This window comes from Rhopalosiphum maidis, chromosome 1 (genome assembly GCF_003676215.2).
Source record: "Rhopalosiphum maidis isolate BTI-1 chromosome 1, ASM367621v3, whole genome shotgun sequence".
Lineage (NCBI taxonomy): Eukaryota > Metazoa > Arthropoda > Insecta > Hemiptera > Aphididae > Rhopalosiphum > Rhopalosiphum maidis.
The window spans coordinates 24,147,746-24,165,116 of record NC_040877.1 but is presented as its reverse complement, the minus strand read 5'-3'; the positions used below and the strand labels follow the sequence as shown (position 1 = coordinate 24,165,116).

Sequence of the window (17,371 nt, the reverse complement as noted above, 5' to 3'; positions counted from 1 at the left end):
CAATATAATATAACATCGATCCCACATAAATTGTCTTAAAAGTATCTTTAATTGTTTTTAATTTATAAAAATATTAATATTAACTAAACTTATTCATATTTTATACTGTTTCACTATAAAAATCCTATGTAAGATGGTTATTGATTTTAAGTTAATACCAAACAAAAATATAAAATGACATAAATTGTATTTATTATCATTATAATGATGAAATATTAATAATTTAATTAATGTAATATTTTCGGAATATATTGAATCTGCCTACTGTAGGTAACCTACCGCAATACTAATTTCTAATAGAAAATAAATTAGTAGTAATGTACTAATGTCAAAAAACATACCATAAATTAATGTACTTAGTGAATACATATAATACTGCCACTCTTTGGTGCATTCAAATGAAAGAGCTCCGCGGTTTCGTACCCAAATTTCTCCCACTCTACCACGTAACCGCGTATTAGCGTTTTGACAAGTTTAAGTGGTGGGAATGCGTGGGAACGGATGAAAGTTGGTCGCCACCCAGAAGCGCTCTCTCATGCGCAATGGCCATAGTTTTTTTATAATACGACCAGCAAAAGTGAACTACGATCATCACGCATCTACCGGCCGTTTTTTCATATTCAGGGGATCCAGTGGTTCCACCCTCTACGTTTGCAAGCGAACAAACAACAGCTGAAAACACTGTCGCATATTTTAAATTTCGGTAGATTTTGAGAATACAGTTTTTATTTTAATGCAGCTACTTTCCACAATCCGCATTCCAACATTCTGTAAACATTTGACGTTTTACATTGGAAAACAATTAGAGTGGCCCTGATAAAAAGACGGTCAGTAGGTACGTGAGTACGTGACGATCGTGGCTCATTTTTCGCTGGCCAATGGCCATACTACAGTAATATTGAAGAAACAAATTAATAAAACGCGCTCTGGTAGGAATAATTTGTACCTTCCAATAATTAGATTATAGTATAGCGCTCACCTTTATAGTGCTTTAATGGCTTAATCAATTAAATTACTGATTGATATTGAACGCTGTTTTATTTAATTTAATTTGTTCACAGTCGACATACTTAATCGCACTTTATGTACTTAATCGTTACATGTTAAACAAAAGTACCTGAATTTTGTAAAAAGACGTCAAACCGCGGAATACCACATGACAAGTTACATTTAATTTGTCATGGAGTATAATATAAACCATGACAAAATACATAGGCATGTCAGCAACTCGTGATACGCAGGTCTGTGACGTAAGCATTTCTCCTACTAGATTATTGGTAAAGTGATGGTGTAGTCATTGGCGGCGAACCAATGAGAAACGGAGAAATGCTTACGTCACAGTACATAGTTGGGCGGAGGGTGGATGTGCGATTCCGGTATATTGCTGACATGCCTATGTATTTAATTTGTCATGATATAAGCAGAGCCCCTAATCGATTCAAGAAGAAAACCACCCATCATCATTCACCAGCGCTCCCTTTACGGTTTTCCGAAAAATAATATCACATCTGCTACCATAATGAACAGTGATGCAGCAGCGACACCAATGTGAAAAAATAGTTATTACAGTGATAATACGCTGCTTTCTGACAAAAAAGACCGAAAATATCCCTCGACTTGTTATGCAACATCACCTCAAGTTGGTCACTGGGTAACCATTGTAACCAACCATGCGTATTACCACGATTTAGAGAAGAGAATCTTCTAATTCTTCTAATTTTATAGTATTTTATTAAATAAAGACAATAAAGTCAATTGCAATGTAAAATAGTAAAGAAATTGTTTTGGTAAAAACTTATGGTCAATATCTCATTTTCTGTAAACGAGTAGTGCTGGAAACAGATATCGGTGGAAAATAGTACAGTTTTTGAGGAAATGGGTATCTCTCATTCATACAATATATAGTTAATATAGTTAATGGTATGATAAACAAAGTTCGTTTTCATGGTTGATAATAGAATGCCAGACTCAGAACAATCAGAACACTGCTATCCCATCCCCCATCGATCAGCAACTATTTTAATAGTCCTTGTCATAGCGTATAGTTCTTACTAACCTACTGTCCATAATTATTTACAACTGATTTTTTTAACGAAATTATCATAGCATAATTATTTATTTGTATACACTATACAGCTGCGTTTCTCAACATGGGACCCTCGAAGGTCAAAAATGATAAGTCACTAATTTACAAAATGAACTTTTTTATGTTGAACAAAAAAAAATACTTAAAATAATAATAATAAACTAATGATATATACTTAAATAAATGAATAAACATTACAAAATAAATAATTAGTGTGATTGTTGAATTTAAAAGTAAATTATTACACATGTAATATGGTATTTATAAATTGATATTCGAAATAGTATCAACATTTCGTTTGATTAATCAATTAATGACATGATATTTTTATTGTTAAAATTTGTACTTAATATAAATAGGGGAGTCACAAAGTGATTGACCATATTTTATACTTAATTTGTGGTCGTGATACTATAAAGCTTGAGAAACGTTGCCATACAGTATACACATTATTTAAAAATTACAGTGAATACAGAATAGATTAGTCCAAAATATTTTAATTGGTTAGGTTTATTACATTTCATAAACGTTTAAACTGTTAGTCATCGTTCTCTAATAAACTAATAATAGATAAAATGTGCATTTAACTAATAAAATTTAATATAAATCTAACAATGATAATATAGTTTATTGCAGAGGCGGCTCCAAGGGGGCCTAGAGGCCGTTCCTAAGCCCGCGTATTTCTAAAAATTGTATATTATTAAAGAAAATTACAAACAAAAAACATTATACGACTATCCGACTATCATAAACACGTCACACGAACAAATAGGTAGATAGAGGCATAGGCGCAACTAGACCTCTAAAACGTGGGGTGCTAAAACCGTTGACAGTTTACCCATTGATGGTATTTCACTTAAATAATAATAGTTACGTACAAAAAACAAGGGGTGCTAAAGACCTTTTTGTATCCCCCTAGTTGCGCCACTGAATATAAGTATGTACCTGTTATATATATTATAAAGAACCTATAAAAATAAACTATAACAATATATTAATATAAAACGTATAATGGTATTATTTTATTATTTAACCCCCCCCCCCCCCAAAAAAAAGCCGTCCTTGGTTTATTGTTAATAAAATACACCTTAATGGCTAAATACTATACAACAATATATTTTATGTTGCTATTCGTAATAAAAGTAGGTTGTTCTTGAGGTATAAATAACTTAGAATTAATTTAAATATATTTTGAAAATTTAATTATAAATAGGTATATAATGATATAGACTCATCGTAACTAAATTTTTTGTGCTTACAGATAATATTTTTAAGTTATAAACATACAACAAAATAACTATAATTATTATTATATATATTATATATGTTAAATTTTCAATTTACTAGAATGTCTATAAAAAAATGTTGATATTGAAGTTCTACGATTTTCAAGTTTCTATACGAGTAACTCCAAATTGAGAGGAACCTCGTATTAAATTATCAAGTGATAGTTACCCATTTAAATTAAAAATGTTGTTGAGTTTTATCTAAGAATAAAATAATTTAACGTTTTCGTGATTTGACTTGTTTTGTAAACATTTAAACTTTAAATGGTTATACAAAAAAAAAATTGTAGCTATGTTACTCAAATAATTTTCAAACATTTTGACAAGAAAAATGAAAAAAATGATAATATAATCGAAAAGGATCTAGGGACTAATACGGTTTTTATTTATTAGAAAGTAAAATGTAATGCACCTATTTCCGGAAAACGGATTAATTTTATAAGAAATAAGTTAAAATGTTCTAATTTAAAAAACGGGTTTCTAAATTTTTATAGTATAGTTATTTTTTTAGCAAATTATTTTATTTTATATTATTTGACTATTAGACTAATATGTATGTAGTATATTTTATGATATTATTATTAACGTAATTTATGTATTACAATATAATGTATTTATATTTTAGTAGAAAGAAAGAGTAATGCATGTTTTTCTTTTTGGAAAAACGAATACATTTAGATATTTTTGACCGTTGGATATTTTGACCGATTACTGTATTTAAGATTCATTATTTTTACTAAAAAACAAAAATTTTATCATTTAATAATCGGGAAAAAATGAAGAAAATTTCAATCATCAATAAATATAGCACGAACTATTTTGAATATGTTATGTCTATAATAAATAGTAAATACAAATATAAACATTCGGTGAAAATTTCAAGTTTCTGGGATTATTCATTTTAGATTGAAGTGATAAATGTATTGATTTTACAATGATGTGTGTTTTATTTTTATTTTTGTGTCTGTCATCACGTTATGGAGTAGTAATAGCATTGATAAAATATTTAATCAATGGTAATAGTGCTTTGACATTTGAGTTCAGCCCTTATTTGAAAAGAAAATTGAATCTAATTGGTACTTGGGGGGGGGTCAATAGTAAAAAATATCCAGTAGTTTTCAAAAGTGTCAGGAAAAACCCTGAAAAAGTAACGGAAAAACGGGAATTTTTACGCATAACCGATAAACACTTTACGACAAAATCGATTTTTTGATTTTGCTGTAACTCAAAAACGAATCATTGTAAATACTTGAAATTTTTTTCACCAAATGTTTATATTAGCTTTATCTTTTTACGATTACATTTTCAAAACATTTAGAATTTTTTCAAACTATTTATAGACCATTGAAATTCGATTTCTCTAAAATTTTTTTCTTGAAATGCCGATAAAAACATTTTGGTTTCCAAAAAATTTTTAAAATTCATTACAAGGTTTATTATAAGTTGTTCTTGTTGTAGTAAAAAAAAAAATAAAAAATCGTTAGTCACAATTTTTGTTTAGAAGCATTAAAAGTTTTAATGTTTATAAAATATGTCAAAATCGCGAAAATTTGCATGAAATTTTAAAGTCGAAAATTCATAAAATCGTTGTGATTTATATCTAAGGTTAAAAACCCCAACACAAGGTTCTCCATAATTTCTTCAAATAACAGTAAAAAAAAAAAGACCAGTATCAATATAGAAAACATTTTATGAGAGTATGAAATTTATTTTTTTACGAAATCGAATAAAATAACGATATATATTACAATTTAAATATAGGTAATAATATATTATATCCTACTTATTATCCTAGACTTACAAATCATCTCCGTTCAGAATCATTTTTCGTATACAATGATAACTGTCATTGCATTTAAATTTAACACATCCATTAGTGACTCACTCATCTCCATGTCTATTATACAGCAGAGCGATATCCACTTGCCCACCTTTTTTAATTACTATTTACAACAAAAAGCTATACTCAATCACGATATAAACAATTAAAATGATAGAACGACATCTACTACACGGTTTAAAATGTTTTAAGTACCTACCTTAGGAATTCGCCGTGCAAACAATCTTATCTATTTTGTGATATTAACACCATAAATATTTATAGTACCTAGTACTACTATAGTATTTTATTTTCCATCAAAAACAGCTTGTACACTACATTGCTTACCTATCTTTAATCCAATCCTGATCTATTTTGTCCTGGATTTGGTAATTATGTGATGCATATTTAAAATGTATAAAATAAATATAGGTTTCTAATTAATAGGTATAACGCACTGAATATAGTTAAATATCTTACAATGAGGAAAATAATTTATTATCCATAATGACAATTCTGATTCGACAACCTTGGTTACTAAGAATTGCAGCAAACCAGTACAGTCACATTTATTTTCTATAGTTTTATACCATTAACCAATGACCACCTTCCTACCTTTCCTGATTTGAAAGGCACAGATATAAAATATCACCAATAGGCAATAGTTACTAGAGGGCTTAATGTTCTTACAATTCAGACTATTCAGAGTAATAGACTTACATCACGTAACAGATGAATGTAATTCGCCACGGTTGTAGTTTGACATGTATTTAATACAAAACGTTAAATACGACTACTAGAGTGTGTAATAACTAATAAGACAGTAAAATTGCATGAGAACATCCAATTAAAACCTACTGCTTGACATTGGCTTGTTGCGCTAGCATTGTAATTTGTAATCTTTGTGTCTACAACCATACTATATACAACCGTGTCATAAGCTGAGATAATCATCTGTTATCACTTATCAGTAGATAAATGTGTGATAAAGAAACTTCGATGTTAGCAATTTGTATTTTGTGTTGAAAAATGTATGAATAAAAATGTGTATAATTGTTGTTACTTGTTATTATTTAATGGTCCTATAGTCTCTATTCCGTGTGACGTAATTTAAATATTATAGGTATAAATACAAAAAGTTTCAAGTATTATATTTTTTTTTTTTTGTGCGATTTTGTAGTGGTTTTTTTATAGAGTAAATGATTGCTATGCAAAATTGTACAAACTTATTTTAACTACATAATTCTAAGATTTTGACTAGCAATGTAGATTCAAATCAATAATGGGATAAACGTTTTTGCTTGATTCGTTTGTCACGGACAACTACAATATAATGGAAAAGTTTACGGTCGATTTAGACAAAGTACTCGACGAATTCGAGTTTAACGAAGGTAATTTTATATTGATGACTTGGTTGTCATTATTCATACTATTGTAATATATATAGTTAAATATTTATTATTTTAATACAGAAAGAGAACAACTTCAAGCATCTATTCTAAATGGACGGTCTAATATTACACCAGCACCTCAGGTAATTATTTAGTTATATTAAGTAATAATTTTGAACTTTGGTTTATATTAAAATATTTTAGCCACAAGCTCCTGTTATTACTGGAAAAATGTTACCAGCATCAAGTTATCGTCGTCCTGCATTTGAACCTATAAACTTAGCTGATGCTGACTTTGGTATAGAACCAACAGCTACTACTTCTGTTAAGTCTGAATTATTACAAAATGGATTTGTTGAAACTATTAAACCAGAAGATAGTACACCACTATTGGATATTGATTTGCCTTCGAATGAAAATGCAGTAAACAGTTTAATAGATGTAGTTGATGAATACCAATACAAACCATTTAATTTAGATATACCTCCAGATCCTTATGAAGGTCAAGAGTTATTGAAAGACTTTCGTCCAGACTTATTAGAATCATACGATTCAGCTAAGGAAAGCGATAAAAACTATTCAATCGATGAAATCCAAAGACTACCAGATGTTACATCTTGTCCTGTACTGATTACCTCACCTGATTCATCCAAAGACGATTGTACAATATCTAGTGAACTACAATCTTTAAACACATCAGAGATTTGTGATATAGATAGTACAAATGCTGATTTTTCAGACGTAGAACTTTATAAGTGTCTTCAAGAATATGAAGAACGAGAAGATTTATTGTCAGTAAATTATAATTGTGGCAGTTCAACTGATGTCCTATCACCCCGTTCTGAATTTTCTGACGAATTAATTGCTGAAAAACCATTAATATGTGATGACAGTATATCAGAAACAAAAGATACAATATCGTCTGAAACATCCAATAATTTATTATCAAACAATAACTATGATGAACCTCAAGAGGATATAAATGAACAATTACTGCTTTCTGAAGAAGAAAAAGTAATACTAGAAGAAATACTCGAGGATTCGCCAGAAGTAGATGTCAGTTTTGAGGAAAGTAAAACTGTTGAAAAATTAGAAAATGAGTTAGAAATGATTTCAGATGTTAAAGTTGAATGTGAAGTAATAAAAGACAAATCTCAAAAAATAGATGAGCAAAATGACATTCCAGATTTACCCATTGTTCCTGATTCAAGTTTAGAATTAGAATTTCAGCATGATGAAGCAATGCACAACTTTAACCAAAAAATAGATGAAGAATTGTTAGAAAAAAACTCTAATAATGAAGTTATAATAGAAGACAAAGGGCATTTATCAGAATCACAAGTTGAATATGATTATCCATCTGAAAAAGAACCTACAGATTCATTGTGTAGTATAGAATCAACTGAAACAATATTATTAAAAGATGATAATCAAATAAGTGTTAACACTGTCACCGACTCTTTAGATTCACAGAGTACTTGTTCTCTACCATCTGAAGTGATTGGTGATACTATAGAAAGCATAGAAGAAAGTCATTTACAAAGACCTAATACACTTGAGTTAAATGGAACAACAAATTGTGAAAATGAGCTACCATCAACCTTAAGCACAGGTAAATAAAAATGCTTCATAGTCAGGTCTGAAAAAATCTTTATTTCAAATTTAAATATTACATTTTAGATTCAGACTGTGCATTATCATTAATTGAACGTCGACTCGGTAAACTACAACCATATTGGGTGCCAGATGAAGCAGCAAAAAGTTGCATGAGATGTCAATTGAAATTTACTGTTGTTAAACGCAGGCATCATTGTAGAGCTTGTGGAGAAGTAAATTGCACAGCTTTTAAAAATAATTTTAGAACATATTTAACAATGATTTATTTTAGGTTCTATGTTCAAAGTGTTGTAATTTACGAGCTCGCCTATCATATATGAATAATAATGAAGGACGAGTTTGTCAGCAATGTTATAATACACTCGTTAGAGGTAAAATATTTTAAAAATTAATATTTAATGATTTTATTTATGATAAATTTTAATTTGAAATATTAAAAATTTACTATAGCATCTCAAGTGGAACAAAAAGTAGCTACAATTAAACATCCAAACCCAAATAATCCTATGGAATATTGTTCAACAGTTCCACCATTACAACAAGTAACTGATTCAAAAAATCAACCTGTGCCATCCGTTTTAGTTCCTGTGAGCGTACTCAAAAGAGAAGGTATATTACAATATATCTAATTTAATATTCCATTTTACATAATTGTTTTGATTTACTAGCTTATAATATAGCTTCAAATTTATAACTATTATCTAGCATAACTATTTATTAATGACCTGACTACTAAACAGTTAAATTCCTAAACAAACAATATTTAATTGTTAGTGTTATAATATAATTAAGAGTTTAAATTATGAAGATAGAAAAATTAATTTAGTAATCTGTAAAGATAACTAAATAGTTAAACAACCATTAACAAACAGCATAAATATACATTCAAATATTTTAAATAAATATATTTTTTAACTTCTTATTTCACAATTTCTAACAAGGTATCTCATAATTAAAAAGCATATTTTCTTAATATTTTTTTTATTATGTAACATTTTTCTACCTTACTTTTTTAGTTTTCATTTAAATGTTTATAGTTGAAAATAATTTTTCAAGCATTTTAAATTTTTATCCATAAAAATAAGTGAATTGAATGTTTATTATATTATTAGCAATTATATTGATTATTATAAATTTTATTAATATTTTGAGTTATTACTAAAATACATGATGCATCACATAAGTTGAAACACCAATATTATTAAATTAATTAAAATAATATTTTTGGTATGTAGACATTTAACTTAAGTCAATCTAATTTATTAATTATCAATAATATTACTGATTTTAGGACGAGTTAAGTCAGATGTTCCTAAACAAGTTATGTTTAGTGATGGTATCAGACCGGGAGGTGATTTAACAGATTTAGATGGATCATCTGAAAGAATTATACCAACAAGACGAATATCACGTTCTTTAAAGAAACTTAGTCCTACCATAAACAGTAAGTTTTATTACACTAAAAATTATTACTTGAATGATAATACAAATTGAAACTGGTGTATTATATTCTATTAATTGAAATGTTATACTATTATAAATAATTTACCATTGATTAAATATTTGATGTTTATACCATCATCATTTTTAGAAAAAAATTTGCTTAAGAATATGTAATAATAATATAAAAAAGTATGAAAACACAAAAATTAACTAAGATAAAAATGATCTAAAGATGACATGTGTATTGGTATGTGCTCAATCTGTTTTATACATACATGATATTGCAAATCTATTTATCAGATTTTTACTACAAAGTATTTTTAGTTAATATTAAAATTAATTTACTTATTATAAAATTTATAAAGTAAAAGAGAATACTTAAATAATTAATTTTTTTAAATCCGTGTAACTTTAAAACAAAAATATTAAAAAAATGCTTATAGTTTGAGTACAGTTAATATTTTTTTTTACAATTTTAATACTTATAAAAGTTAAATTTACACTTAATTAACTATACTTAAACTGTTGTAAAATTTCATCATTTTGTTTTTTTTATCTATTTTAAACCTAAGTTAAAGTAAGACAACGCATCCAAGTATGACATTTTCTTTAGAAAACGATATAGCTGCATTTATTGTCTTTATAATTCCATCTTATAAACTTTCAAATTAGGTACCAAATGTTTGTTCAAGTAAAAAGAATTTAAATCAGTTTTATTTTGTTAATTTTAATGTAAGGTCAATTTACATACTAATTATAAAATTTAGAGGTAAGAATATTATTTATGGCATCACATAGGCTTTTATTGATATTTATATTTTAAAGTGATTTATAAGTATTTTAATATTTTACATAGTTATAATTCACATAAAAATTATAATATTAATAAAGGTCTACAATATGCATAAGATTATATTCTGATTCTTTTTAATGCATATATTATATGTTAAATACTTGTTAATTGGAGACAATACACAATATGTAATAGTTTCTTAATGGAATAGAAATCTATGTTTTTGCTATCTCTGTTGATAATATATATTATATACATAACAGGAATTTATCCTTATTCTATTTTTAAATTATATATTAATCAATCTTGATTTAAAGTCTATTTGAATTTGACTTTTCCATTGTAAAGGAAACATAACAGTACCTAAATTCAAATTATTCAATTATTGAATATCTAAATCGTGTTTCTCAACTGGTTTTCTGTCAAAATGTATAGTTATAAGAAATGTGCTGTGAGCATAAACAGGTTGAGAACCACTGATCTAGATTAAGTACATTCAGTAAATTATAAATATTATATAACTAATTTTTATGTTATGAGTGTGATTCCCTAAAGTTAGAAAGCCATCCTATACAAACTACATCAAGTGATTTTACTATTTATCTAAAAAATTATTAATGGCCCAATTTACATTTTTAAATTTTAGTTATGCTCTTGTACTATATTATATTATATTATATATAATATAATATATTTTATATTATATTTTAAACTACTCACTAGTAGTTAATATATAGGATTTTAAGTGGAACACATTTAATTTTTTAAAACTTTTTTAGATCGTTATAACTTGAGTACCAATTATATTTATGTTATACTGTAAAAATTGTTGCAATAATGCTAATTGAATAGCAACGTAAATTTAAATTTCAACCATTACTGAGGATTTTAAATGTGATATTAATAAATATATGAAATGTATAGAAATGTTATGAATTCATTTAACTTAAACATTATACATTTAAGATTGGATTTTATGAAAGTCATTCTAATCAACTAGTGGTCATAGTAACAATAAATAATGTAAGTTCTCAACTCAACATAAAGTTATATTCAATATATATTTTATATTTAATTTTTATATATAATAAATTAACATATATCTGCAATATAATTTATATTTCTATTGGCTAAATATTTAATTATTTAAAAATAATGTAACTATACTCTATTAGTAAAGGAATTATGGTGGAAATCAGTTTTTATCAATTTGGAGGTCAGGCAACACTTCCACCAAATCACAGGCACAAAGGCCACACCCCTGCACATAAGTTTTAATGTAAATAGATTATATACTGTATTGTCACTTGAAAACTATCATGGTCAATTTCAAAAATATTAAATTTGCGTTTTATTTATTAATAAATATCTATTTTTCAAGATGAGTGATACTACATTTTTAGTTTTAACAAACATGTTCACTGTGTTAAATCAAAATGTTTTCATAGTCATATTTATAATTATATGCTGTTATACCCAATCATAAATATCATGGCCCACCTAAAGTTCAAAATATATTACATTATCAAGTACAATCTCATAAATCCTTAGTAAAAATTAATTTTGCTAAGAAATATCACAACCTTAAGTAACAACTAATCTAAAATATGACATACTATCTATCTAAAGTTTAAATATCCCACGATCTAGCCATTTTCATGAATATTTAGTAAAAATATATAAAAATATATTTTTAAAGTTGATAATTTTTCAGGAAGGTACAAAATTTAAAAATTCCTAACATTAAAACAAGTTTTTGTTACTTTTGGGTATATTTAAAGTTTAAAATATTGAAAGTTGGGTAAACTTAGATTGGCTATGATTGTTAAATGATAATATAATATGATACATATAACTAGGGCTCAAAAGTTGATGACCTTAAAAACATTAAAAAATGACCTAAAATAAATGCAAACATTACAAAACAAATAGTAAAATTTAGGTATAATAATATTCACTACAACACGACAATGACGACTGCAATCGGTGAGATAAAATTGGATAGGTTTATAGGTACTAATTTTAGTCTGTGGTAATTTCAAAGTTCTAAGTAAGTTATCAGCATAATGATAAGAAGTGAACTAATGTAAAATCAGTAAAAATGACTAAAAATTTGGAAAATGACTAAAAAATGACTTAAAAGGTAATAAACACCAAAAAAATGCAAAATAAAAATTAGTAGTTTAGATTCACATGTTAATGAAACACATTCGAAAGCATCGTCTAAAAAGTTCCAAAAAAAAATGCAAAATGCATCAACGTTCGAGCCTTACGTATAACTATAAATTTTTAGTATTATTTTTGTGTACCTATAGATCTATAGTTAATTTATAATAACAATTTGACGATCTATCATCTTAAAATATACCTGTATAATCTGTTGTATTGTTAAAAGATAAAATAAAGTAACTCGTATTTTGTGTTCTATACTTCAGATTTTTTATCATAATTATTAACATTATGGTTCTTTATTTTACTAATATCCAATACTCTACCAAGGGGCGTATTTGAGTTGAGACCATGGGAGAGAGGGAGTAGCGATTTTAATTTTTCTTCTATACAAATAAAAATAATTTACAGTTGATTACCTAAATAGGTACACAATTATTATTATGATAAGTATGATATCATTACAGAAAATTTTTTAAATAAATTATTAATTAATGTATTATTTAGAAAAAATAAGAGCGATGGGGGGGGGTGAATGCTTCCTTTATCATACTCAAGTATGCCCTTGTACTTTACATATTAAATATTATCAATATCCTTCACTGTGTATAATCTTGCTTGAAAGAGTTTATATAATTGAATAGTAACTTTAAATGATTTTATAATTAACTTAAAAATATTTATTTATAACTTTTACTTTTTTTTAGATGTTATACCTGCTAACAGAAGGCCTCTTAATTCTCAAACACAAAGTTATATACCCAATATTGGCCTGCCACCAGCAGCTAAGAGAGATCAGGGTGAATTGATATTTGATGACACTGAACGTCCAATAGCACTAAATGATCCTGAAACAATGTTTGCTGTCAACCCTAATTTATTTCTTTATGTTAGGAGAGTTTTTTGTAAGCATACTATTATTTAATAATATGTATTTTCAATATAATGTCATGGCATATATTTTTTTCTAATAGTGGACTGTTGTGTTAAACGTGAAACATGGTGTATGAGTACCGAGGGCCTTGCATGTGTTGGTCAAGATGAGGTAGTCATTTTATTGGAGACACTTCCTAATGAAAAACATCCACCTCGTGATATATTTCTCTTCGTAAACAATTTGTATAAAAACGCTTCAACAGGTTTATATTATTAATTTTACAAGAAGACTATTATTATTTAAGCTAACATTGGTTAATTTATAATTATCGTATTATTATAGGTGTTACAGTTAGTGATATGTCCTTTACTGCCCCTGTTAATACTACATTATTGGATTCCAATAACCATGGTGGATTTTTATTTGTTAGACAAACATACCAATGTATGCAAAAGTTACGTCTACCATCACCCCCTTATTTATTTGCCTTGCTTGTTCATCAGTAAGTTTTAATTTTTAATATCTTATTAATTTTAAATTAAATTGAGAGTAAAGTTGGATTATAGCTATGTCGTCAGTTATATTGTATTGAAAAGTTGAGCTCCATCTAACTACAAACGCAGGATCCAAGGTATTTATTAGGGAAGGGGAAGCTTTTATATATGAACATCATATTATTAGATTATAATATAATAGGACTATAGAACTATGTAGTTCGTCACATTTTTATTTACATTGAAAATAAATAATGTTTCAATCGACAATAAAAAAAAAAAATTAAGAGCTATCGGTACATTAAAAAAAAAAAAAAAAAAATACTAAAATATTCTGTGAAAGATAGGTACTTTGACTACAATAGGATATCTGGATACGATAATAGGTATTCGATATGATAGATAACATAGCTGTGAACCGAGATTTAATCATCATTGTAACACTTTGAGTTTTAAATTCTAAAACCATATTTAATTTTGTTTCAGGTATGAAACTCCTTGGGCTAAAATGTTCCCTATTCGTTTAATGTTACGACTAGGAGCAGAATATCGTTATTATCCATGTATGTTGGTATCCATTAGAAATCGGCCTTCTTTGTATACGGAAATCGGTCAAACAGTCATTAAGCTATTAGTAGTAAGTTATTGTTTTTAATTTTCACTCAAAGCTTTTTAGAATGTATACATTTAAAAAAATGAATTAAAATATGTTCAATAAATATTAATAAATAAAAATGTATGATTAAATATTTTTTAAAGGATTTTAGACAATATTCTTATGGTTTACCTACCGTTAAAGGCTGCTATATACATATGGATGAAAAACAAATTATGGTGCTATTACCTCGAAATAGATATGATCAAGTAAATATTTTATACAAGTTTATTAAATCATCTATTATCAGTTATTACTATTATTTAGTTTTTAACTTATGAAATATATTCATTTTCAGGTTTCAAGATTGGTGTTGGCTTCAAACCGTGGCCTTTTAGCATTTGGTGCTAACTTCAGTGCAGTTGCTGATTCTCATCTAGTATGTGTTCAATCAACTAAAGATGATGGAAACTACAACACACAAGCAATTAATATTCATAATAAACCTAGACAAAGTAATTGAATTAATTTATATGATATTAATTGTATTAATTAATCTAAATTATGGTTTATATAGTAACGGGTGCCAGTTTTATTGCACTGAATGGTGATTTAGAAGATGAAGCTAGTACCAGGTGGCGTATAGTTGAAGATGGTGTCATGGTTGAAATGTCATCACAAAAGATGGCATTATTACGTGATGCTCTTCGTCTAATGAAAGACTTCAAACTAAATTGTGGAACAAATGATGAGCAAACAGTGATATTCCACTGGACAGAAGATGATGTCAATTTCAACATTGGGTAAGAAACAAATTAAAAATTTAATTAATTTACAGTATCATCAAAATATTTTATTTGTTGTTTAGAGTTAAGAGTTGCATCGATGGCAGATTATTAGATGGTGTATACTCAATTAGAGTGCATAACGGTGTTGATTATTCAGGAAAAAGACGTTTTATTCGATGGACAGAAGTGTTTGTAATACAAGTATGTTAATTTTTATAATGTATGATTATTAATACTTTTAGTTTACCATACAACGGCTGAAATTGATCTAAACTTTTAAATTGATTTCATATGTTTTCACTTTTAATATTTCTTCAAGTTATAAAATACTATAATACAAATTTACAATATATAGTTAGTAATTTCTTACCACTGAATTAATTATATAGTATTTAACAAATAAGTTTATTTTATTATAATTTAGTGTGAAGAAACGTCTGACCGTGTTGATGAACCTTTGGACACTAGTAGAACAGCTGAATCCATATCCAAGGCGACGTGTACTGCTTTGGTTCCACTTTTAGACTTGTTATCTGCAGCTTCATTGACTCCATTAGCCTTACGTATTATCATCAATCCAGATTCGGTAAATATATTTTAAACTATAATTACAAGTATAGAAATAATATTGAAATTAAACAATATTAAATAAAATACATTTAGAGCAATGTTTCCCAACCTTTTTGTATTGTTGACCCACACATTTAATGCTGAGTACATGGCCCCTTCCCCCCAATAAAAATGTGGTAATATAGTATTATTAATAATCATTTTTAGTACAAGTTATTTTATTACTGAATTTTTAATATAATACAATACTAAATAATAAATGCATAATTTATGTTTAATATATAGATTATTTTTGTATATTATCAAAATTGTTGCCCTATTAGTTTATGAACACTGCTAGTCATAGTCCATCGAAAATATTTCACGACCCATAGGCATAGGCGCAGTTTGGGGGAGGGTGCTTGGGTGTGCTTAGCATAACCTTAAGATATCATCATTGAAAAAAAGATCGAGAAGCTTTAGCACCCTCATTTTTTTCATTAAAATTGTGCCCTGCCCATAAGTGGGAAACACTGATCTAGAGTACATTATAATATAACTATAATATACTTACGAGTTGTGAATATTATATTCAATTTTAAATGTATGTTATTGGCAAAATATTACAGGTAGGATATGAAGCTGGAAGTGGACAAAGTAAACTTCCTCCTTTGTATATGCAAAGTTTGGACGAACATCTTGTCCCTGTGGTGAATGCAATAGCTGTTAAAGCCCAACAATCATCAGTAATATTGGAACTGGTATTCAGAGTAATGGAACACTAGATAGGTTATTTATTCCATAGTGTGACCATATTTTATCCTTTTAAATGTGTACTGTTTTTGGTTAAATTTTATTTTATTTAATACTGTGTTGACCATATTTTGTTTACCAATTGTCCAATACATGATTATATAAATATATATGTATTATGTATGTATAATTTTTATTTTTGAATGGATCTCAAGAAATTCTGAGACAAGTATAATTACTTAAGACTTTAATGTTGGTAAATATTGATAGAATAATGCATTTTATTAACATTGCAAATGTCAAAAGAATTTCTTGTAGTTTCCTATTTTTTTTGTTGTGATGTGTACCTAAATCATGTTATGTTATCATTATAAATTCATATTATACTAAATAAGAATATTTAACTAAGAATGTTATACTAATTGTTATCAAAATTTATTTAATTATTAGTTTAAAAATAATTTTTATATTACTCCTGCATTTTAATAGATTACTCAAACAAAATATATCAATAAATATGTATTATATATAACATTATGATGTATTTTATACTAATAATCCTTGAGATAGATATTTTATTTAAACTATTAATAAATTTACTGAGTAAATCTTTTATTTGAAGACCTTCAAGATCTTTTATTTTTAAAATATAGTTTTAACTTCTACCAAGACGCACCCTAAACATGACACTATTGTTGTAGTACAAATCAT

The 17,371-nt window shown here is 27.0% G+C and overlaps 1 protein-coding gene across 1 annotated transcript; it reads left to right on the top strand.

The window, feature by feature from the left end:
• The first annotated feature begins 6,211 nt into the window (after positions 1 to 6,211).
• LOC113549526 (zinc finger FYVE domain-containing protein 9) lies at positions 6,212 to 17,119 on the top strand. The gene is made up of 17 exons (XM_026950872.1): positions 6,212 to 6,582; positions 6,664 to 6,725; positions 6,787 to 8,194; positions 8,263 to 8,411; positions 8,471 to 8,570; positions 8,650 to 8,808; positions 9,491 to 9,643; positions 13,312 to 13,509; positions 13,579 to 13,743; positions 13,824 to 13,983; positions 14,462 to 14,612; positions 14,735 to 14,839; positions 14,929 to 15,085; positions 15,148 to 15,373; positions 15,439 to 15,559; positions 15,783 to 15,944; positions 16,537 to 17,119. The coding sequence occupies exons 1-17, from the start codon at positions 6,525 to 6,527 to the stop codon at positions 16,690 to 16,692; spliced, it is 3,690 nt and encodes a 1,229-aa protein (XP_026806673.1). The 5' UTR covers positions 6,212 to 6,524; the 3' UTR covers positions 16,693 to 17,119.
• Positions 17,120 to 17,371: the final 252 nt, after the last annotated feature.

Bases quoted from the DNA above. Each gene is read 5' to 3' on its own strand.
- LOC113549526 (XM_026950872.1), top strand. From the start codon at position 6,525: ATGGAAAAGTTTACGGTCGATTTAGACAAAGTACTCGACGAATTCGAG. The intron at 15,374-15,438 runs GTAAGAAACAAA...TTTGTTGTTTAG, and splicing joins GATGTCAATTTCAACATTGG to AGTTAAGAGTTGCATCGATG. The intron at 15,560-15,782 runs GTATGTTAATTT...ATTATAATTTAG, and splicing joins CAGAAGTGTTTGTAATACAA to TGTGAAGAAACGTCTGACCG.